The 24,454-nt window shown below is 45.7% G+C and overlaps 1 protein-coding gene across 1 annotated transcript; it reads right to left on the bottom strand.

The window, feature by feature from the left end:
• Positions 1–1,409: 1,409 nt before the first annotated feature.
• ZNF384 (zinc finger protein 384) lies at positions 1,410–22,963 on the bottom strand. The gene is given in 12 exon segments (XM_042867120.1): positions 1,410–3,428; positions 3,583–3,741; positions 4,575–4,653; positions 5,463–5,645; positions 6,298–6,522; positions 13,080–13,157; positions 17,850–17,981; positions 17,983–18,181; positions 18,500–18,740; positions 18,893–18,963; positions 22,750–22,798; positions 22,945–22,963. Coding segments are annotated over 10 exon segments (1,638 nt in total). The 5' UTR covers positions 18,959–18,963; positions 22,750–22,798; positions 22,945–22,963; the 3' UTR covers positions 1,410–3,152.
• Positions 22,964–24,454: the final 1,491 nt, after the last annotated feature.

Here is a 24,454-nt window from a genome sequence, read left to right as displayed (position 1 = left end):
GAAAACCCGTTAAGATGAAGAATGAATGAATGAGTGAAGAATGAATCCTATAACCCAAAGATTTACGAAATACAGGTTTTGTAGAGGGGAAAAAAAAAATGAAACCCTGGATTCGTTCATTGATGACATCATTATACGTTTGGTTTAACAAAGGGGACTGCATAGGTGCAACATACTTAAATTTTCATAAGGCATTGACCTAGCACCATAAGTCAAAAAGATTTACTGTACATAATCACATACTAAGAGGATTAAGAAATGCCTTCTAGCCTGCAAGTCTCGAAAAGAAGCTAATAAAAAGTTGCACTGAATGATGCTTTTCAAGTTAGTGTAGGTCAGATGGATCTGAAAGTTAAAAAGTAACAACTGATACAGTTTGTGGGTGACAATAACTGGCAAAAGTGGCTTGTGACCTCGACCACTATAAGCCAGGTCAAACAAAATGGACTTTGAGACCGTCTCACATTAAACAAGCAGGAAATAAGAACTCTGACTATCTATAGAAAGGGGAAAAGATTACCATAGGAAGCTGAGATTTCTGATGATTTAGGAATTGCACCAGATAAGCAGCTAACATGAGCTCCTGTATAATGCTGGAGAAAAGAGAAAATGCAATCCTCTGCAGACTTAAGGCAAAGGGAAGGGCAACCTTGTCCATGGCACCGGAGATTGAACACTTAATTCAGAAATGAATGTTTTTACAGGATTCAGAAAAAATTGACATGATGTGAAAATAAAAGATAAGAATAATTCACAGGCAGGAGGAAATCCTTTATAGTGGAAGACTGAAGGAGTTCCCTCTACTTAGCTTGTAAAAAGTAGATTTTGAGAGATGTTAGTGTTTTAAATACCAGGTCAGAGGAGGAAGCTCTAAGGTTCTCTAAATCAGTACGATGGATCTGAACTGGAAGCCAAAGGCAACCAAATCCAAGAGAAACCAGACTTAGATATTTAGAGAGCAAGAACACAAAGCCCTTGCAGCGGGTTACCAATGGAAGGGATTTGCTGTGTCCCTGTGCCTCAAAATCAAGCCAATACATTCTGTGAAATTGCACTTAAAATACACCTTAGCTATCGAGGCTCAGTGCAGAATAAATAGCTTGAAATGTCACCTGTAAAATGTAGGAGTCAGGTAGTCTCTTCTAGCCTCATCTGTGAACCTACAAAAAACTTCAGCCACTTGCAGCCAAGCCTGCTGACTAAACACAGAGAAGCAACTCTCTGCCACAGACTACCCAGGTGCAGAGCTCCAACTTTCACTACGCAAACCACAAGGCTGCCTGAAGACAGGGATGCATTACTCACGGTGCTCGGTGCTTGCAGCAGCAAGATGCTCGTGCTGCAGTCTGGTGCGTGGGGAAGGAACACACGGCACAGGGGCAGGGTGCTTGCAGTAGCACCTCTGAGGAGCCTTTTACACCAGTTTATTTCTACACAAGGTGATTAAAAAAAAAAAAAAGCTCCTTTTGTTTGTTCGTACAGAAATCTGAAACTATAGGCTTTGAGTGGGTATTTTAAAATCCCAACACATGCTTTTTTCCCTTGCCTTTTCATTTGAGTCAGCCTCCACGATCCAAAGAAACTAAGAAGTGATACACAAGACCATAGTCATGTGGACCAAAAAAAAAAAAAGAAAAAAAAATTAAAACAAACAAATAAACAAACCAAAAGGGAAGGAGAAGAGAAGACAAAGAGAGAGGGAAAAACAAACGAAGATTGAAAATAAAAATTTGCCAGGATAATGCGTTTTATAAACACAGAGATAGAAACAGTTACAGCAAGGACAGAGCGGGCCAGGGGTGGGGAATAGATATTTATATATATATATATGTATATATATATAAATTCACGGGGCCTTCAGTTTATTCTTGTTGGCTCCCCGTTCTCTTTAGATTGGTCTCTCTGTGGGGATCTTCATCCCTTTCTCTCCACTGTCCACCTTTTGGGGATTCTCTCCCATGATCAGGGTCCAGAAGAGGCCACCACTGCCATGTGAGTCCAGCCCGTCTTGGCAAGAGGAGCCTGAGAGAGCACTCTGGTGGGAGCTGAGCAGAGAAGCTAGCCTTTCCCTATCACCCGCCGGCTCCTTGAAAGACTGGTCTACTCCTCCTCCTCCTTCCCTTTAGGAAACGGGGCAGGACAGGGGGGTGTGAGTCAGAACTGCTGTTGTTCCACCTTGCGAGAAAGGGAGTAGAGAGAAGGGCGATGATTATTTTGGCAGTCTCTCACCCTCCCCTCCATTGCTTTTTGGTTTGTTGTTGATGCCTGCAGGCTTTTCTGAGGAGGTGGGGGAAGCAGGAGGGAGAGAAGTACAAGCTGCTAGGACATCATCCACAACGGGCAGGAAGAGCAACGAGCAGGAACCCACATTCCTATGGGGCCTTGGCCATTACGCTGCTCAGATAGCTGGGAGAGGCAGCAGCCAGTTCCAACAGACTCCTCTCTATTGCTCTCCACTAGGGGAGAAGAAAGAGTGCAATACTCCATAGCCCCCAGGCAGTGCAGGCACCTGTCCAGCCCAGAGAACATGCCTCATCTCTCCCCCACACTGGTCTCACTTTCCACTGGGGAGGTTTCTCCCATCCAGTCCTGGGGGCAGAACAATCGACCCCTCCTCCCTTTCACAAGCAGGAGGAACAGGAATGGATATTTCCCTCTTAGACACTCAAGGAAATCCTCAAAAAAAAAAAAACAAAAAAACCATCCAGTTGTGAACCCTGCCACATTCTTCTGTGGCCCACTGAAAGCATGTCCAAGCCCCTGTACATACTAGGACTCCATTCCATTCACCACGCATGTCTCAACACCTCCCCACCCCTTCATACGCATCCTACAGTGAGAGAAGGCAAAACAGAGGCCTTTCTTTGGGTTTTAAAGGAGGGGCTCTTGCATGAGGAAGTGATCCCAGCACAGGAAAGGAGCTCTTGCACAAGGAAGCATCCTCCTACCAGGCAGGTCGTTGCACAGAAGGAGCACCCCCTTGATAAAGGCTGTTATTCAAGGGGCTGCCATGAACAGGGTTACACGGCCAGAAGAGGCTGTTGCAGGAGGAGAGGCCGGAGACTGTTGCACGAGGAGGGCCACCACACAAGCGGTGCCCCTGGGCGCAGGCTATGCACAAGAGGCTTTCTGCTCCCTGGCTTGAGGTCTCTCTAGGAGCTGGAGAGGTGCTCCACTTGGATGGCGCTGGTGCTGACAGTGAGGCAGATGTCCTTATGATGCTCTGAAGTCTTGTAAGGAGTCAGGTCAAAGGAGCACTGAGGGGGAGGATTGGGTTGGTTAGTGTCTCCAGAAGGGCCCCCTGCTGCCCCACCTCCCTGTGGCTGGAAGTGCTGCTGCTGCTGAGAGGCCTGGGCTTGGGCCTGAACCACCTGCTGCTGTGGATCAGGGATGTTGTGTTTCCGCATGTGCTTCATCAGGTACGTCTCCTGCAATGGGAAGAACGGCATGACAGGTGGGGATGACTCAGAAGAAAAAAAAGGAACAGGGAGGGATACGACAACTCATGGTGCTGCTTCCACAGAACCTACTCCCTGGGGAAGTGTTCCCACTTCTGATAGCTCTCAAGGAGCCAACACTCACCGAGGTGTAGGCCCGGCTGCAGATGGAGCAGGTATAGACCTTGGCATGTTTCACCGTGTGTGTAGCCAGGTGTACCTCCAGCGAGGCAGCATCTGTGTATGCACGGTGGCAGTTGTGGCACTTGAAAGGTTTGTCTTTGTTGTGCTGCCGTCTGTGGGACTGGGGAATGGCAGCAGGGCAGAGGAAAGAGAAAGCAAGTGCAGAGAAAGAGGTGAATATTAACACTGGAGATTGCTTTACCTCTAACACTCCCTTCCAACCAGGCTCCAAGTCCCCCAGGACCCAGTATGCTGAGCTAGGTACACCCAGCTCCTAGCACAGAACGTGGTACTTTCCACTCCAGCCCACTGTGTCTTCCCCACAAATTCTTTATCAGCCCTTCTACACATTTGAAAGCAGTCTCCTAACTCTCCGCAGCATCCATCTTCTCAGTCTCAATGCAATTCTTTCAATCTTTTCCTGCCTTTCTTCTCTCCTGCCTCTCTTCACACTGACTCCCACTGTCAAAGCAAGATCTTCCTTAACTGATCGCTGGCATTTTGCTATTTGGCATTTTTCACTCTTCCCTTCCTCCTCAATACTGCAACAGGACATATTACTTTTGCTTCCCTAAATCTCTAGTCTTACACTAATTCCACTGTAAAACAAACAACAACAAAAATATCAGATAGTGAGATTTTATTCCACTCATAACATTTAGAAAATTTATTGCCCCAGCTATGTTAGAAAACTACGGAACAGATGGGAAGAATGTTACTAAGGTCTCGCCACATTCTAGTCAAGCTCATAATTTTACAGGATGCAACTGTTTTTGGGACTTACTTGGGTCACTAGAGCCACAAAAGCCATGAATCTCTTCCCTACTCAGCACTTCAATAGTATTTCTGTACTCTTTCACTCTCCTCCCAGCTACCCCAATTTCTCCACCTCCTCCCGCTTGACAGCTGTATTTGCCACCCACACTGTTGAGCAGGGCATGCCCAGCCTCTTACCTGCAGGTTGGAAAGCTGCGTGAAAGCCTTTTCACAACCAGGGTGAGCGCATTTGTAGGGTCGGTCCCCAGTGTGGATACTGTCAAGGAGGAAGAGCACAAATGGGAAGCAGTGAACAGACAGGCAAGGCGGACTGCCAGGGCCTGATGCTATGATCAAATCTCACAGCCACTCAGGAGAGCAAGGGTACGGATGATGCTGCCTCCAGCTGCTGTTCTATCTGGACAAAGAGAGCTCTGCCCAGCTCCTGTGTCCAGCTAGAAGTTAGAAAGTACATGCAGACAAGCAGAGTTCAGAATGTCACTAGGACTGAGGAGTAAGACTTTATGAATGGGTGGCTGGCTTGGCATGTGGGCCACCTAAAAATGGGTGGTTAGGAGTCTGGGGGCCCAGGCTCCCTGCCTCAAGCTCAGGAGAACCAAGAGGAATCCATTCTCCTGCTTCCACAGTATCAAGAAAGTAGCTCTGCTCCTTCTCAGGATACACACTCCAAAAGTTCTCCCCTTATGTTATCAGGGAAATGTGTTCATGCCCCTGTCCCCCTGCAATGCCAGGACAAGCTTCCACACACTCAGTCCAACCCCCGAAGAGCCGGGCTGGGATCCCCTATGGCCAATGCCTCTCACTCTATTGCTCTCTCTCTGTACCCCCCGCGGTGCCAGACCAAGGATCCCCAGGGATAGCACATGCCCGCTTCTGCCCTGCCGTGGTCAGCGTCTCCTGCGCAGTGTCCATTCCGTCCACTCTGCTGGGCCACCTCCTCCTGTGTGTGCAGCCGGTCGCGTCCCCCGCCCGCCCCCCGCATGCTTGGCGCGCGTGTGCTCCACAGGTGCATGCCGGCAGCGCGGGGGGGCCAGGGCCAGGCCCCCAGCCTCCTCTGGCCCTTACCGTGTGTGCTGCTGCAGGTGGGAGAGCTGGCGGAAGGCCTTCTGGCAGTAGCGGCAGGTGTAGGGCTTGGCCCCCGAGTGGATGCGGAGGTGCTGGGCCAGGTAGGATGTGTTGGCGAAGCTCTTGGAGCAGTGAGGACACTTGTGCGGCTTGACAATCGCCGTGTGGAGCTTGGAGTGGATCCTGCCGAAGAGGAGGAGGAGCAGCAGCAGTTGGACACGACCGCCATCTGGCTAGTGCTGACGGAATGAGGGCACAAAGGGGGTGGGACAGCACCACTATCTGCTACACAGAGGAACTCCAATATGGCATGAGCTCACTCAGCCTCAAACCGTGCTCCCCTTGGATTCAAGAGCCTGTGGTCTGTCCGCACCGGGGGAGGATCCAGAGAGAGAAACTATAGAGTTTGGACTGAGGGGCATTGGCAGAGCTGTGTGTGGAAAGCCTATGGCTGAAATAACAGGGGGCTGCAAGCGTGGACTGAGTTGTTTGGCAGAACTATGCTGGGGTGACAGGGAACAGATCTTCTATGTGTCCTTTACTCTAGTGCTGGCAAAACCAGCCCTACCTTTTGTCAGATGACGTTGTTCCATTGCAGACACCCCTCAGAGTAAGTAACATTAACCTCTGCGCACACCCAGCCCCTCACAGCAAGCAACAGGTCTTAACGTGTCAGATACCACGACTGCTGGTTGGTTGTGTCTGAGACGTGACCAGCCCACAGAAATCAGCAAGGCCTCCCCGAGTAGTCACCCACGGAGGGTGCCCACTCACAGCATGCTGGGATGACAGCAACATGCAGTGCTGAAGGCCCCCAGCCTCCTCTGGCCCTTACCGTGTGTGCTGCTGCAGGTGGGAGAGCTGGCGGAAGGCCTTCTGGCAGTAGCTGCATGTGTAGGGCTTGGCCCCTGAGTGGATGCGAATGTGCTGGGCCAGGTAGGAGCTGTTGGCGAAGCTCTTGGAGCAGTGAGGACACTTGTGTGGCTTTGTCTCCGTATGGGACTTGGAGTGGATCTGCATCTCCGACTTGGAGTAGAAGGTCAGCGAACACATCCGGCACCTGGGACCGGGGTGAGGGGAAGAGACAGTGTCATATGGGGGCAAGCCCCAATATCTATCAACTCTAACTGGAAGGGCTCATCCACACTGAGTGAATATGGGATATTTTCTTACTATGAGGTTCTGGGGAGGTTTCACCTGGGACATTGTGCTCAGCTGCAAGTGCTCCAGTCCCAGAGGAACAATCTTAAGCTAGGAACTGGCAGAAGAGACCAAACTATACTTCGCAGCCATACAAGTGAAGGTCTTGGGAGAATCAAAGAGATTAATTTATTGCGCTTACAAGGAAGACAGGGCAGCACTTTGGAAGTTTTTCTACAGCAATCTGAAGGGGACAGGAACAACAACTCCCAGACAAAAAACATTTTGTTCATCTATTATTTATTTCAGCCAAAAAAGTTGGAAAACCTGAAAATCCCAGGTTAACGTTCATCCTCATTATAAAAGTTAATTCCATGTACTGCAAAGTCTGCAAAAGCAGTTATGACAAAACCATTTAATTCTGCTCCCATTTTTGGAGAAGACATGTTTACGAAGACAATGCTGGAAGTAACAACAGTGCTGCCTTCCTAGTGAGTCTCAAAAGATGTTCTGCATACCAGATCGGATATTTCACTGGTCTAATTGGCTTTCACCGTTTCTATCTCAGTGATGTTTTGAAATGTTTTGTCTGGGAGTTTGGACCCATCTGTTCCCACAATGATCAGAAGCATGTTTGATAACACAGACTCTTTGAACAGGGAGAAGCAGTGGGCAACTATCTCCAATGGATGCTGATGTTAAAAAACATTCCTCCACCATAATACCAGGTTAAGAGAAGATTGTACTTTTATAAAATTAAAGGTGGTAAAAGAGTTTGTGGTTAATAAAGTGACAGAGAGCTAGAGACTACATCCAAGTTACTGAAGGTTATCATCTTCCCACAGAAGTGCACGCCAACAAGTGGCAGACTTAAGGTTTCTCTGAACTAAAAGTTTTTCCACTTGCAGACTTCTCAATTAAACAAGACAAAATGGAACCTGCACTTGGAACTTCCAGGGTCACACCCGAGGGAAAAATTCCACCTACAAGACCTCTGTTCAACCTGTTGTGCTGTGTTAATTATGTTTTGTGCCTGGGAATTTCCTTAAGTTTTACAAGCATTTGAGAAATTGCTCAGTGACAAAAGTCTCTGCAGTTATTACAAACAACAGAGAGCTTATCCTGCTCCTTCCTACATTCAAGTGTTTCTCTTCCTCCTAGGAGAATACTTCATTACATTTACTACAATGGCTATTTATTTTGGAGCCAGAAGCCTTTATGAAGCATGTGGTCTAATTAGCACACGTAATGCAGGCAATATTTATCCAGAACCTACCTTCACTTCCACAGGCCCTTCCAAGCCACAGCTTGATTTTGAGCCATTTAACTGGAAGCCATGCTTCCCCAACGAGAACTCTACCACACATATGCCATTTTTCTTATATATCACCGTTCCTTTGAATTCCTTATCATCTCTAACAGTTGTTTCCACATTTTCTGCCTTCATCTTTCTCTTACGTCCTTCTAACTGCACAACTGAAAACACCACATATAAGAATGTGTTTAACCTATAATTCCTCCCTCACACACACACAACCATCCTTTCTAGCATCAACAAATAGAAGCAATCTGTTTATCCCTAGGTCTATTTGAGATGCAAGGAGCAAGAAAGAACATCAAGATCACCTTTTAGAAAAAGCAGGTTTTGGTTTACAAACCCTCTCTCTCTCTAAACACTTGTCCAGTTTGCTCTAGACTTTATGAAAAATTTAAAGCTACACTTGAAGACAGCATAGGCACTCCACAATTTTAGTCATATTTAGAGAATGAGAATTGTATTCCTGAAAGTAGCAATGCTAAAAGGAACTTTAAAGTGAACACTGAACTGAAAAGTATCTCCAAGTCCAGTGCCCTGCTAATGCAAGGAATTAAGCCATAACCCCCATAACAAGAAACAGGATCATTTCAACCATGAGAATAATACATCTTTGGAACAACATTCAGAGGCTGTATTATGTTCTCAATCACTTGGCTCCTACAATGACTGGCTTTAGAATTCAGCTACCTGTCCAAGTGTACTACTTTTCTAGACATGTAGCTCTAGTGTACATGCAGTCCTGGGAACTGTTATCTTCTCTGCTGTATATGACCATATATTTTAAACATCCCATTCTTTTTTGAAAAAAACTAATGAACTTTACTATGTCTAAGCACTCCCACCCATTAAGTATCTAATGACAATAAAGCCATCTAGTTTATTGTCCAAAACATCTGCGCAGCAATTTCGTTACTTCTTTGCTTTGTCAGGTATCTGCCTTCAGGTCAGAAATTCCCTAGAATAAACTTTGATGCAGAGAAACAATGTTCTTCTCCATTCTGACAAAAATCTCCCTGGAACCTGCATAAGAATGGAAGATAAATCTCAATGCGAGGAAAAACAGCAAAACCAAGAGACCCCACACCCACATACAAAACAAACAAAAAACCCTCCAAACCTCAGAAGATAAAACAACAACAACAACCACCAACCTCACTTGTCTGCATTAGCAGTTGCAGAGGTCTCCAAATTGTTTTTAAAACAATATGAAAATATATTTCATATATATGGACTCATTTTCCAATAATCCAACTAGCATCAGCTGAGAGAGGGCAAGAATGTTATGTAGCATTAACAAATTCATCAGCCTTACGAGTTGAAAAGGCCCTGGAATAGAGCAGACAGCTGCATTTTAGAGTTCTGCATTATGCGGTTGCAGGCATTTTCATGGGAACAAGCGATCTATTTAATTAACAGCTTTGCATTTTGCCTCAGACTACATCTAATATTAAAGGGGAGGATGCAGTCAGTCCTCTGGTGGGGAAATATGGATTCAAAAAAATGTTTAAATCCATATGGCTAATGAGGACATCGCACCTGACAATTGCAGTGTTTCAGTATTCTATTTCATTGAAATTCCCCTTGCTGGGAAAAGTAGGGAGTGCTGTTTGCTAAGCACGGACACGGCGCTACATGAAATAAGTCATCTTTTTTGTTAATATGCATTTTTAACCTTTTCTCCCCATTGTGCTTCTGGACTACTACTACTACACTGCATTCTGAAAGCAAGTAACAGGAATGAATGCAGTATTCCCATTGAGAGTGTAACAAAATATCCTATGACTGTTTGTCATGGCTCTGCAAATTTAGCCTCGGAGAATAAACTCTTAATAATGCAGAGGTGCACTTCTCCATATAAATAGTTTTATATTCATCAGTATACTAGGGAACAGAAGTAACACCTCACAATGTTTCTGATCTTTTCTTTTTATAGGGAATCTACAGAAATAAAGTGAGATAAAAAAAATATGTGCATGGTAAGACTAACACCCTCAAAAAAAAAATCATGAAATGCCAGTAAAAGTTGGATACATAATTCTAATTCTGCTCCCATATGAAAGTCATCATGATGAGTCACAAACAAAATTACGCCTATAGGAGCTAGACTACAACTCTGAGGCACACAGTGCCATGTTTTTGCTTCTTCTCATAGAATGTTTCGCCTCATTCATCAGATGCTGTTATGAGATAAAATACCATCTGAAATATCATCTCATAGTAAAATCTGCCTACCATGAATTAACAGCATTTTTCAATCAAGTGATTAATTAATTGGTATCACAGTTGTGAAAACTGTAAGCTTTTACATGACTTTCAGAATTCAATTTCCTATTGAGATTCATCTTCAAATTTAACTGAGCCCTTGCTCTTTCTGCTAGACTTCAAATACACCATCACAAGTTAAAAATAATAATAACTTAAAACAACAGATCAGAAAGGTCAGAAGTTAAACTAGTTAAGTTTAGGCTTCCTGAGCCAACAGATATTTAGTAAGGAAAGAAATTTACTGCCTTTGCAATGCAGAGTTAATGAAGTAACTAATGCAATCATTGCATAATAATGGATGCACAGTGCATAAGAAATGCTGATTTAACCTTCAAATTATCCCATATTTTAAAGCAAATTAAACATTTCCTCACTAATATTTTGTAAGAGGCAAGGGGAAGGAGATAAAATATTTAAGATACAAGGCTAGAGAACTTGCATAAGACCTAAATAAAAGTATATGAATGCCAAATGCAAGCTTGCAAAATTGTACTCCTGCGTCCATTTGCCAATTTACACTATTGACATGCATGCTATCAAGTCTGCTAATTACACAGAGATCTTCATAGACTTATTTCCACAGACCCTCCCTTGCTTGGTATCATGGTAAGACTACAGAAAACAAACATGCACCATTGTCCTGGCAAAGCAGTGACTATTTTTAAATGCTCTCATCATATAGCATTTCTCCAGTCCTCAGAGGTGATTCCTGCATTCTGTCAATATTTCCAAATGATCTTAGAAAAAAAAATGTCAGACCCAGAATTATGCAGCATTTCAGTGTGCTTCACAAATTGCCTGTCTTCCTTTAAATACCTTGTTATTTATTCTTTCAGCAACTGCATTTACCATCTTCTGTCAGAGCCTCACCCTGGGAACTCACATGATGTCATTTAATTTCTAGAAGTCTTCTGCACTGCTTTCCAGGACACTGTTTCCCCATTACTTACATAACTTATTCTTTAGATTAAAGATGTTCAACTGCAGCCAATAGGACACTTCCTAGAATCACTTAGTGTTCCGAGTTGGAATGGACCCACCAGAAGGATCTTCGAGTCCAGCTCCTGACTCCAATTCTATCCAGGCCTACATTATTGTTTTAAATAGTGCCTGAGCATCTAGGTCTCAATCCCTAACTCTGCTGGAGAAGCCAGGCTGTATTAACCAAGAAACTAAGCCTTACATGGGGCTGTACTAAAACCACATTTTGCTTGAGCAGCTCAAGTTTAACAGCCACATAAAACTTAGCCTTTAAAACAACAACAACACCCACAATTATCTACCAGCAATTGCTTCTATCTGTAAACTGTCAAAAGATTTTCTGTTGACCTCTGAAACCACTGAACGACATCAGGCTTAAGACCTCTATCGATTTCTGAAATCAGTAACCATTAGAATAAACAACTAGCAAAGCAATAAAATACGATAAGGTATTTCCTACGAACATGATAATACCCAATGCTAAATTGAAAAAAAAAAACAAAAGCCCCATAAGAAACACTAATAAATTTAGAACCAGAAGTAAGGTCATCTGTGTCAACAAAATTTGGCTCTGCAGTGCAGCCACATATTCTGATACAGCTTTATCGACCGCTTCAACAGAACTGCATCCTTATTATGTTGCACAGATAGATACTTAACAAGCAAGTGGTCGGGATTCTTCATAACCACTGTGATGCATACAGCATCAGACTTGTCAAGCGAGTGCAATTCCAATCTCAGAAGGCAAAATCACTCCTCTGTTGGAGCCACACAGAAGTATCAGCGTTCCACACTCATCTGTCCCCACAGCATCCATTTCTTTTTTCCTAACAGTAGGAAGTGACAAAAGACAGGAATGAAAAAAAAAAACAACTAGTAAGATATACCCACTAACTCTGAGTGGCTAACCCAATATCTGCAAACGTTGATTTTCCTTTAAAGGAACTTGACAGTACATACATTTAAATCACTGCCCCTATAAGACTTCTGCACTGTAGCTGTAAGATACTATGCTTGTGTAAAGCTAAAAAGGATGCAACATGTAACAGAGGACTATTCAATGATACTTGGCAAGGGATTATGGTTTTGGGAACACCAGATGTGACCTAACTTGTGTTTGCACTGTGTGGCCTGAACCACGACTTAAGATACACTATTAAAACCGTACCAAACAGCCTACAGGTTCTTCACATTAGCAGTCAATTGCCTTCCTCAAGTCATCCTTATCCTTCTCAACTCCACAACCCCATGCCATTTCAATTTTTATACTGGTCCTAAGTAAATTTTCTGGACTCTGACAGGCTATCAAGTACACTATAACTGTAAACACATAAACAAAGATGGGACAAAAGTGCATTGACTCAATGGGGTCAAATTAAGGTGTGACCACACAGACAGATGTGAGACATAAGAGATTTGATGCTCTCTCTCTCCAGCTGAAACAGTTACTGACTCCCTCATTCCCTTGCACACACTGACAAGCAAGTAAAATGCACTAAAATTAAAACTCGTGACTTCCTGTTCTTTTTACTTTGCACTATGATGAACTACAATGAGAACACACGTGCACATGCAAACATGTAGTTAAAACACCATAATAGAAGGGAGAGAACTTACCATAATCCAGGTTTTCTCCTTATTATATCCCGAGACACACGGTCAGTCTTAACTACCATTTCTAACCTTCTGACACAGTACTCATATACAAAGCAAAGCTTACAAACAGTGTGTATATAAAGAAGTACATGTGCACCTGTCCTCCTTAGAACTTTGAAAGTATAAGCCAATTTTAACCAAATCCGAAAAAGGGGTAAGAATTTTAAAATCACAACAAGCGTCACAAAAATATGCAGCTGCAAAAGATAAGAGACCCTCTTGGAGCCCCCTGCTGAGGGAAAGGCTAGTGAGCTCACCCTTGATTAGACATCAGAGAATCCACACAGGAGAGAGCCGCTGGAAACCAGGCTTCATTAGTTCCGCTGCTCACGGAACTACTTGTTAAAAAAAGCAAACAGAAATTCCAACATGTGGCATCACACTGACACCCACATTGGTCAACAGCAATCTTAAGAACCTCTGCACAGATTCTGCCACCACAGCTAGGACAATAAATGATATTAATAGCAGTTTGTTGTCTTTTTCTAGCATTGGAGGGGGGTGAGGCTCTTTGCCAGAGGAGGTTATATACTAACTAGTGCTGACAGCAGAAACGTGGCAAAATTTAGGAATGCTGGATTTAATATTTCTAGGCTTTGGAGGGAATGTGGTCAAACTTCCTGCCCCATACTTCAATCTCTATTTCTCCTTTGCCTGTAGCCTTCCATCCTGTTGCAATCCCGTCTCTCCTGCACCAAGACCCAGCCCCAGGCTCTTTTCCCATATGCCCCAGCCTCCTCATCCTCAGTTGCCAGTAACTCTCCCCTGTTCATTAACATTTATCTCCTCTCCCTCACACTTCTACTTGTCTGTTCACATCCCATGCTCTTTTCCCCATCTGTTCTGTTAATCTGAGGTACCTCCTTCATTTTCCAGCTCCTCGCAGATCTGCCTCTTTCTTCCTGTTTCAGTCTTGACCCCCCTAGCTTTTCTATAACCTTGCAAATAGGCTCTCCATCACATCCTCTACTTTGTGAGGCTCTTTCCTCTCTCCTCCTTCCTTTCAGAGATTGCCATCTCTGCCTGATCAAGCTTCCAGACTTCAATCAGCTCCAAGCCCTAGCCCTATCTTACTCTTGTCTCCACCGCGTTTGAATCAAGCACTGCCTTCTTTTACCTTGCCATTGCACCTGCAAGAGGGGAAGGCTCCTGCCAACACTGAGCACAAAAATTCCCTTCTGAAGCAGAATGAGGGCCATGACTGAAGGAAAAGCAAGCTTGGCTCTTCAGCACTAATCTAGAAGACGCTTATCACAGTATAGAGAGCACACACTTAGTACAGCCTCATATAAACACAGAGAGGTCAGAGCCTATTTAGTTCTTCTGGGGAGACAAACAGTCTGGTCAGGGCCTGGATTTATGCAAACCTCAAATACCAACAAAGATGATACAATAATCTTTGCGTATTTCAACTACTAAAGTACACAGCATCTCAGAGCATGCTTAACCGATCATTTTCAAAATTTACAACTTGACCAAATTTCCAGGCAGACACGGCTTATGAAAGCCATTACCATCAGATTTCAAATCTATTAAAAAACAACAGCAAAATCATCACCACAGGGGAAGGTCAAACAGCAACACTAAATTCAGTGTAGGGCCAAAAAAAAAAAAGGGGCTGAAAAAAAGGACATGCCCACCACCTGTTGTATTCAAGCCACTGGGCTCCCCTTACTTCCATCCCTTATTTCCATCATCCAGATTTTTCCCCTTTCACAGCTTGTCTCTGCTTCTTGCCAAGACTTCTAAGGCTTCTGCACATTTTTTCTCCCTAGACACACTTCAGAAGCTTATGTCTCTTAGCTGGTTATTGTCTCCCAAGCTAAAACTCCCTCCAGCCCAGAGAAAGTAAGGAAACTTACCAATGAAGGCAGGAAACAGAAAGCTCTATGACTACAGTGTAACAGCAAGGTTCTTCTCATGCCTACAACTTTTCTACACTATCCTTTGCTCAAAAGCAGAGCCTACAAAACCATCCCAGACAAAAAACTTAATATATTGTGTTAGTGCTGATAAAGAGGTTCCTTCCTCCAGTAAATGCAAGACCAAACTATTCAGAGAACTGTTTGACAGAGAAAACTGACGATCTGAACCAGAGAGACTGAACCATTTCAACCACCTTGTCTACACATCACACCAGAAGCTTTAAGAAGTGCATTTGAACACACACCAAAACAGTACTGAGAAATACCGCTGTCTCCAGAATCTATGCCCTTTCTTCCTCAGTACCTTTTAAAGTTCTGATTAGAAATCATGTGCTTCACACACTGACAGCATCTTAGTAGAAACACTCTTGATGCTGATCTCTTTTTCCGCAGGAGAAAAAAGTAAATTCTACCATGATGTCAGGAGATATTAATGAAGAACTGACAATGAATCCAGACAAGTCTGAAATGACATTATTCATGATGGAAAATGCTTCACAGAACTGGTTTAGATGCTTGTCCCCTGCAGGTACAAGCCTCTTCTAATATCACAAAGCAGAACAAGGACTCTTGCCAGACTAATCCTTAGGCTAGATGTGCAAGATCTGCAAGCAACAGCATCATCAGTAAAAGCCTCACGCCTTCTCTTACCGAGAAAAACCTAGTGGTAAAAGATGGTTGCATCAATGCCACAGCAGTCTAACCCACTTCTAGTGATGGCAGCAAAACATCTGCTATTTGCTGGGGCAGGAATCGCTACATTCAATGGGCTGATCTGCGATACTTGTATCATCTTTGTGCCACAATCCCTTTAAGGCCTGCCAGCTGTACTGCTCATTCAAGGCCTCGATCCTTCTTCACAATATGCCAGGAGTCAAGAATTAGGGAAATTAGCCACCAGCCCAGACACCCATGACAAAAGAACTCATGAAGATAAAAAAAAAAAAAAAAAAAAAAAAAAAAAAAACCACCACAAAAGTAGTCAGACTGATCAATATAGTACAACTCCTTCCAGGCATCTGACTAGACTGTCCTTAGTGTATCAGGATGAGTCAATGAAATCACACAAATGCCTGCACGTACACCACAAGCAACTCCTTCAGCCCAGAAGGGATCACGTTCAGAAAAACCTCCCATGTAATCCTAAACTAGCTAGGATATGTCTGCGCACTACAGTAACGGCAACTACCCAAATCATTATCACCTAGAACAGTGAAGGAACCCATGAGTTCTCAAGTTTTAACCTACGGATGTTATATACAAACATCTTCCCACAGCTACAAGAGCACTCATTGTCCTTTATATTTAACAATTCTTTTTAGTTCCAGACTTGCACGTGGAAAGCATCAGACAAAGAAGAGACCCCTTGGTGGGCTTCAATAAATCTCAATTTGGCTATCTTGCACTTTAATACTGCTCAGAGGAAGTTTGTCTTCGAATGGGAACTGGAAGAAGAGACAGAGGCGGACTAAACGTGAAGACGTGAAATATTCCTGGTTACATGTTTCCTACATATAAACCTATTTGTGTGGGTTTCTTTTTTACTGCAAAGTCTTTTTCATGATCAGTTACAGATACTATGGGCGTTCATAAAGTTTCTGCTGAGTCACTCCACATGGGCATTGGCATTTTTTTTCCAAACTTCCATGTAAACAAGGAGCTATAATTAAAGCTTTGGTTCAGCTTTAATTCTAACGTTCACTGCCAATTGTGTCCCCTGTAAATACATATCTAACAACCTAATTAGCAACCCAGACTGTAAGCAGCTTGAGTAGTGTGGAATTGTGGCTAGGGCCCAAAATAAATGGTGGACTTAAAAATAGCAAGCTACCTAACACTCCCACCCCTCTTCACCATACGCTGATTGTATTTTCAAAGTGGAAAAACTGGGACATTGGGTAAGGGAATAAAAGGACTATTCCAAGCTCTAGTTTTGCAGCCATTTGACTGTATCGATTTAAAAACGTAAGCATTTTAAAAACACTGCAGTTAAAAATGAAACAAGAGTCTGGGATGGATGCATAGATTCTGTGGAGGTGCCTTCATACTCATGACTTACTTCCAGAAACATAACTAAACTGGTACAAAAAAGGAAAGAAAAAAAAAAAAAAGAGGTAAAAGGGAAACTGAGAAGGATTCATGGACACATAGCAGGGAAGTGAGATGAGCTACGAATCATATACCTCTGCTTTGACTCACTGACCTTAACCAGCCCTCAGAACCTCAGAAACACACATCACTAAATACCCATACCGGCTCCTTGCTTCCCAACCAACACTGACCATCACATCCCCACCCTAGCACTCATCTGCTGTGTCCAGCTGCCACGTTCTCAAAAATGCTGCGCTCCTTATTACCCTCTGCTTTAAGTACTTCCTCCTAGTTAACCTCTCTCCCTTTCCCAGCACTCACTTGTGCAAGCTCCTTAAGCCACATCCCTCCAAGCTCAGAAACCCAACCTCAAGGCTCAGAACGCTCTCCCCTCCCATCGAGAAACTTTTGGGCTCAGTAACACCCTTACATCTAATTCAGAACAGAACTTTTTTCCTGTTTTGTTGGGAATGTTGAAACAGTAAGACAGCACATGGGGCAGGGCACACAGGAACAGATGCTATCACCACAATTCACTTCCAGCTGTGTTCCTCCACTATGGAGAATTTATACTGGACAGATCGGAGTCCTCATTCAGGGGCATTCAGGTACACTAGGACTCTCAACCACACCAGAAGTGCTGCAGGTGCACCAGACAGTACTGCACTCTGCAGTATGCCAGCCATAGCACCCAACTGCAGCATCAAGGATATGGCTCAGCCTGTGAAGGAGCTAATATTAACTAACCGAGCAATGCTAACATTCTTATGTTTAGAAAATGGAGGTCGTTCACTACAAAGAAGATGCTTAGTTTGGGGTCAATCTACCAGCTTGCAAACATTCCGAATTATCAAGAAAACTCAACCCTCTCTGCAGCTAAGAGTTTCACTATTCAGGGACTCTACAAGGAAGAGGCAAAGATCTCTCCCACCCCCACGTAACCCTCCAAAGAGCTGAATATACCCCCAACCCCATGCAATGTAACAATCACGGTTTAAGCCTGCTCCCCACCTGTATGTCTTGCCATCCTTGTGCTGGTCCTCATCATCCTCGTTTGATAGCACAAAGGGGTCGCTCATCTCTGGCAGCCCCGATTCCTGCAATCGTTTCTTCTTCCGGCCCCGAGGCGGTTTGGGGGCAACTCCCCCCCCCCCCCCCCACCCCCCCACCTTCGGAGAGGGTGGTTGTCCCCTTCTTGGTCAGGTCAGGCACCACCTGGAGGGCTGCCTGGGAGCCAGGGGGTAGTGCAGAGACGATCATGGGAGCTGAGATGGGAAAGGTTTGTGCAGAGGAGGCTGTAGTCACCAGGGAGCCTGATGGAGAAGTTATCACGAGACCAGGACCTGAAAACAAAGATGCAGGTCAAGCATTACCCTTCTAATGATCTCCTCATCTCACAGAAGTAAGGTTTATACATCTACATTTAAAACAGAAGAGCAGCTTAACATCTCCAAAACATTCTCAGTCTTCACAGCTAGAAGTCAAACATCAGCACAGAGGCTAGATGAATAGACTTCCCAGAGATTCACAGTGAAACAACGCTTAGAGGCAAGGCAGTCTACACCATCAAAAATGCTCAGGATAATCTATAGTCCCAAGAGGATTCTCCAGAATCCTGCACTACACACATCCTGGCATCTTCCTGTTGCAGAGTTCCCTACCTGCTGTCATGAGCCCAGCAGACTGCACTGGCACCACAGTGATGTTCTGAGTCACAGGGGCTTGGCTGTGTGGTGTCAGCTGCTCCGGCTTGGTGTCAGAGTCCATTGCAATGCCAGTGGGAAGGGCCACTGAGGTGGGCACTGTCAGCAAGGCAGGGTAGTGGGGGGGAGCAAGGCTGCAGCCCTTCTCTGTGGGCAATAGCTGCTCCTTCATCTTGTTAATAAACATGGTGTTGTCAATCTAAACAGGTGGGAAGAACAGCTTTTAGAATATTGCAGTACAGCCTCTTCCAGCAGTTGGCTGAGCAAGAAAAGCAACAGAAACATGCATCATTCACAAACTTCTAACGTGAAGCAACATCAGCAAAATGGGTTGAAAGACAAAGATCTTACCTGTCCCGAAACCGTGGGCACTGCTGGCCAGAAGTACGGAGAGGAGTTGAAATGAGATTCTTCCATCCTAGCTGGGCACAGGGGGGAACAGGAAGGGGGAAGGGAAGAGGAATGGAGAAAAAGGAAGACAGAGACAGACGCACACACACACACACACACACAGAAAAGGAATATTAAACCCAAAATGACTCCAATAGGGAACTGCCTCAGTCTAATGCTGTGACAGTTCCTTAATCTCCCCTTTCTCATTTAAGCAGTCACTCCCCACTTTTGAGCTATCTACCCAAATCCTGTTACTTTCAGGGAAAAAGTTATCTGCTATTCCCACAGACTTAGGCCCATACCTCTTGCCTAGTAGTCCTCCATGCAAAATAAAATTAACAATGATTACACCTGACCCAAAACACCTCTAATATTCCCCAACTACCATCCACCCAAGTATATGGCATAAAAGATCAAGTCTGTGCACGTGCAACCTGGCAAATACAGCTGAAAGCCATTTTTCACCGTCACAACCATCCTGACCCCAAAAGCAGTGAAAGTTCTGGACCCTGCCTGTCCCTCCACCCCAGTTCACTAAGGATCCAGATGCAGCAAGGGCACATTAGCAGCATGTTGTACAGGAAGAAGGACAGGCAGAGAGAGGGAAACAGACTTGTCCAAGATAACAGACAGCCACAGAAGACCAAGCAGTAAAACTCAAGGCTCCTAACTTCCCGCAGCCCTCTGCTCTGACCACTCCAGCCCCACTCTTATGAGAAAGCCAGAAATGTCACTCAATCCTGACAGACAAGATCCACCTCTTTCATCCAGCAAGACAACAGAGCAGGGAAACAACCTGGCTGCCCTGCTCTTGAGGTATCGAGGTATTCCCAAGAGGTACCACGTCAAGCTCTCTGTTGCCTGTTGCAGTCCTGTCTCCAGGACAAGAATCAGTAGGATTCTGCCCTCAGTCTAGTGCCCACTGCTCAATCTCAGCTCTCCATGGACAAGTCAGACACCAGAAGATAGTCCTCTGAGGACAGAGGCTTAATCTCTTTAGGATCACCTAGCTGAAAGAATCTATTTTACTGTTCTTTCTATTCTAATCCTGTCATTCCTCTGTGTAATATCATTATCAAGAGCAATTTGCAATGCTCTGTAGATGCTATTGAAAAACTAAGAGATCCACAAAACAGTATTTTCTGGAGTAGATGTACCTGTTTCTGAACAAATATGGCAAAATCGGCAGGCAAAATAAATGCAATAAAAACTGTGCTCAGTGAACATTACATCTGGCACAGCAAGCTGTTTAGATAAAGCAAACACTACAGGTTTGCAGCTATCTGCAAATCGTACCAGTCCTATTTCTGTTATGATGTGGCAGTAGACTAATTAACAAGTAAATATTGTTTCTGAAGGACCTATCTCAGTCATCAGATAAGCTAAGGAACATGCCCCAAGAAGCATGAAACATTTTCCAGAAGCACATTAGGACAGAATAAATACATGTGGAATTACTGCGTATGAGCCAAAACGCAGAGATAATTTTCCTCTACATAGAGAAGCAGTATTTAAATGAACCAAATTACCTGTTAATTTTGTTTTTATGAATTGCTCATGCAACAGCAAAGCCAAGTATTCCTGCCTCACTCACTCACTACAAATCAACCAATAAACACACTTAGGAATGATTTATTTACCTTGCATCAGTGGCATGCAGACACACTGCTAGCTGCCTGACTGAATTACTCTGGATTTACATTGCAGCAATTCAATCAGAATCCAATGGGGCACATATCTTTCCTTTGCTTCTTTTACTGAAATTAATTACGTATTCTGTCAACAACAAGGCTCTATGTACATAACACCCAACTACACAACTGTTTGCTTCCACAGAAAGAAAAAATACATGTAGAGGATAAGGCCTTCCTTGGCAACTGAGCGCCACCTGAATCAAGAAGGTTTTTTTTGGCTGGAATGTAAAGGAGCTTCGTTGTTGTTGTTTTAAATCAGTAAGCTCCTATTTGCTCAGCTAAAGAAAAAAAAAAAAGCCAACCCTAAGCAATCCTGATTACGTAAAAACAAAGTCTCATAAAGTAATCACATACATTTTTTTTTAAATAAACTTGGTAATTGTCAAGTCTTGAATCCCTCAGACTCAACCGTAAACTTCAGCAGTAAAATGCAAGGACATCAATTTCAAGAAAAACCTCACAGCAACTTTCTTACTTAAGGAGCATAAAGCACAAAAGGCACCTCCATCTTCAGACTGTAAAATCCAAATGAGCACAGACGGGTGGCACGCAGTGGCCTCCTGTTTCTATCTAGTTCCTGCCAGACCTTCGCAAAGCACCCATCTTTTGTTTGCTTATTTACAAAATGTTTCAGTTTAAAACCAAAACAAACAAAAAAGCCCACACACCAAGAAAAAAAAAAAAAGCAACAAAACAACACAAAAACGAACCAAAGAACCAAAGAAGTTCTCAATGATTCTCAAAAGGTGACTATGCTGTTTTCACTAAACTCTCTAACAATCCTTCTTCCCATCCAGCAGTGTTTATGCTTGAGCAGCTATTGGACTCAAAAGACTTGGCTGAGATGTAATGAAGTTACAAGAATGTGAAGAAAAAGGAGAAACAGTGTAAGAGTCAAAGCTGTCATGCAGTCTCACTAGCAAGCCAATCTTCCAAAGAGAAAACAAAGATAAGATTCCTCTACCAAACTACCATTCTAGTACCCACAGATGTCCCTCCCCTATCCCACTTTTAAGCTAAAGGACATTTTGAAAACATGCACCCCTATTCATAGCCCCCACTTTAACACCACTCACACTTACTTTACCAGAACTCTGCACGCAACCCTTCCAATTGCTCTATAACTATCCCACATGGGCTGGAGCTTCAACCCTGTACCACAGCACGTTCCCACTGCAGTGCCTTCATCATCCCAGCTTCCACAAACGGGCCAGAGATGGGACCTTCTTCCTATTCACCAGTCTAGTATCAGACAGATGTCAATGTACCCTCCTGATATAAACCAAAAACACCTTCTGTGTACAAGCCACAAATGTACATGCACCAAATAAACAACTGAGTGAACCAGAGAACTCACAAGGGACAAGGAAACTGAAGTTTATATCTCAGAGAACTTCACAAAGTCACATACTTAATGGGCTGGGCTTATACTTCTTTGCAGGTCATCACTTTTAATCACAAACACACAGATAAAAAGCACGTGCAAGTAAACGGTGAGGCAGAGGCTGTGTTTCTGGAAGGTATAATCAAGGTTGGATATGCAGATATTTAGAGATTGACTTTAATGTAGTTTCCTTTATTCTCCAGATACTCAGCATTTATTTATACGTAGCGTAGAGCTTTCATCTGACAAAACAATTATTGAAATTGTCATTCTGTGTCTGCCCAATACCTTTGGCCAGTAAGAGTGAGCTTTTGGGCTCAACTACTGCAAAATGCTATAGATGCTGAAGGCCACACAGGATATGGGACCAAATGCCAAAGTGCCTCCCCTAAGCTCCTCAGTACCAACAAGTTCAAGCACTGCTATGCCTTTAGAACAAGCACATGCAGATGTACATCAAGAACACCCCAAAGAGAACGGGCAAACCCTGAGTCCCAGGCCCCCAGCCCACACACCACAGCTACAGCAGCATTGGTGCTGTACCAGACATAGGGGCAGCCATCACCCCAGCCGACCAGACCCGGGCAAAAGCCTCTGCCTGGCGAGGAAGCGCCTGGCACCCCACCGGCCCCATCCCCTCTCCCACCCCTGACCCCGAGGTCCCGTCCCGAGGTCCTCCCTCCTCCCTCCGGCTCTGCGCGCCCTCAAGCCCCGGGCGCTCTGCGGGCGCTGCTTACCCCTCTCACTCTCCCTCCTCTTGCATCGCTCCTCCTTCCAGGGCCGTCTCTGCAAACAAACCGCCAGGGTTACGGGGCTGCTCGGAGGCCCCCATGACGCGGGCCGCCCCTCGCTTGCAGCCCCCCGGGGACGGGCCATGGGCGGCGCGGGGCTCCCCGCGGGCACCAGCAGGGATCGGAGAGGCCCGCACCCACCTCCCCCCGCAGGGCCCCGCCACCGGGACGGACGGGCGAGCGGACAGACAGGCGGCCCGCTACCGTTTCCGCTTCCGGAGCGCCTCGAAGCCGGAAGTGCCGCTTCCCCGGGCCCCCCCGGCCCCGCACCCGCCGCATTACCGAGCACCACCCCCCAGCGGCGACCCCAACCCCGACTCCGGCGGCGGCCTCCTCACCGGAAAGAGGAGCGGCGAGGCGCTTCCGGATCAAGAGGAGGAGCGCGACTCAGCTCTTCCGGGGCGCCGAGCGGAGCGGAACGGCGTCATCGACGGCTTCTCTTGAAAAAGAGGAGGAGCGGCGGCAGCCGCCGGCCTGGGTCGGCTTCCCGGCGGCGGGAGCGTGGTGGGCGGGCGGCTGGGCCGGAAGAGGGGGGCAGAGGTGGGCGCGCGCCTACCGGAAGCGCGGGTGCTGGCGAGCGGAGAGCCCGGGTTGCGGGGAGGGCGGAAGTAGCTGTGGCGGCGCGCGGCGCTCCCCAGCCCAGCGTTGAGACGGCTTCCGGCCCAGGAGGCCTCCCCGACGTGACGTGCGCCGTGCGGGTGCGCGGCCCTCGTGAATATTCATAAGAAAGATGAATATTCATGAACAGTCCCGCCCCTCCGCCGGGCTCCCGTCCACGCGCCCTCACCTACCTTCGTCCGGGCCAGCCGTCGGAGGCCGGCGCCGGGCGTCTCTTCTGCGCGGCTCGGGGCAACCCACCGCCTCCTGCCCTGCCCCGCGTCGTGTCGGCCGACCTGTCGCCCTGGGCCGGACGCCAGAGCCCTGCGCTTCGCCGGTGGCCGGGTCAGATGGCCTCCTGTCGCCGTGTGAGCCGTGCCCCGCAGTTGCGCCGGCTCTGGCACGGCCCCGGGCTCGTGGCGCTGACACGCTGGCACGCAGCCCGCCTTGCAGCAAGGCTGTTTTCTGCCAGCTTTGCGAGTCGGAGCGCCTCAGCCACATCAGTGCTGTAGCAGACATAAGGGAGAGGCCAGGCTTAAAGGAGGCAGGGTAACCCCCTTTCTGCAGTTGCACACAGCATAAGCGCACCTATACGCTTTTTTTTTCATTATTATTCACAACTTGACGCCGATGGGGATGGCAGCTCACAGTTTGACAATGTGGTTTCTCAGATTAGGCCCAGCTAGACTGCTCGTGTTGCTGTGCAGCGTGCTTAGCTGCACATAAGGCAGTAGCACATCCTTCAAGCCTTGGTGATGGCACAGGATGAGGCATGAGGCTGTTCCTGGACAATGCAGTGCACCTTGAATTGGAGAAGTCCCACCCAATCATGAAACCAAGCTGGCTATTGCAGCCCTACCCTGCCCTAAACTTTTGTAATTCAGGTGCTGAGAGACTTTTGGATATAATCTACTTCATTCCACCATGTGCAGCAGGACTAACTTTGGCACTGGAGCCACCTTCCGGGTTAAATTAGGTTCCCTTCTCATTTATGTTATTACTCGCCAAGCATTTGGCTGAGCTGTTTCAGTACTCTGACTTAACAAAAAACTTT

Source organism: Lagopus leucura, unplaced genomic scaffold (assembly GCF_019238085.1).
Source record: "Lagopus leucura isolate 7727_CA_CO unplaced genomic scaffold, USGS_WTPT01 Super-Scaffold_100001, whole genome shotgun sequence".
In the NCBI taxonomy this organism is placed as follows: Eukaryota; Metazoa; Chordata; class Aves; order Galliformes; family Phasianidae; genus Lagopus; species Lagopus leucura.
The sequence above is the reverse complement of the archived record's forward strand: the minus strand, read 5'-3'. Positions and strand labels throughout refer to the sequence as shown.